This window comes from Pygoscelis adeliae, unplaced genomic scaffold, assembly GCF_000699105.1.
Source record: "Pygoscelis adeliae isolate BGI_AS28 unplaced genomic scaffold, ASM69910v1 Scaffold520, whole genome shotgun sequence".
Classification (NCBI taxonomy): domain Eukaryota; kingdom Metazoa; phylum Chordata; class Aves; order Sphenisciformes; family Spheniscidae; genus Pygoscelis; species Pygoscelis adeliae.
In genome coordinates, this window is record NW_008823971.1 from 173,625 (window position 1) to 173,922 (window position 298).

Consider the following 298-nt stretch of genomic DNA (forward strand, 5'->3'; position numbering starts at 1 on the left):
CCAGGCGCTCCAGGCCGCCCTGAATTCGGACCCCACCACCTTGCTGACGAGCCAGTTCCTTCCCTACTTCGTCCCCGGCTTTTCCCCCTACTACGCCCCGCAGATCCCTGGCGCCCTGCAGAGCGGGTACCTGCAGCCCATGTACGGAATGGAGGGGCTCTTCCCCTACAGCCCCGCGCTGTCGCAGGCACTGCTGGGGCTGTCCCCCGGCTCCCTGCTGCAGCAGTACCAGCAATACCAGCAGAGTCTGCAAGAGGCATTGCAGCAGCAGCAGCAGCGGCAGGCGCAGCAGGACACG

The 298-nt window shown here is 66.4% G+C and overlaps 1 protein-coding gene across 1 annotated transcript in view; it reads left to right on the plus strand.

The window, feature by feature from the left end:
- Nucleotides 1-298, plus strand: part of ZFHX3 (zinc finger homeobox 3) — a 110,882-nt gene that overhangs the window by 109,635 nt on the left and 949 nt on the right. The window contains exon 10 of the mRNA XM_009324700.1: nucleotides 5-249. Coding sequence (XP_009322975.1) covers nucleotides 5-249 — 245 coding nt within the window. The remainder of the gene's footprint in view (nucleotides 1-4; nucleotides 250-298) is intronic.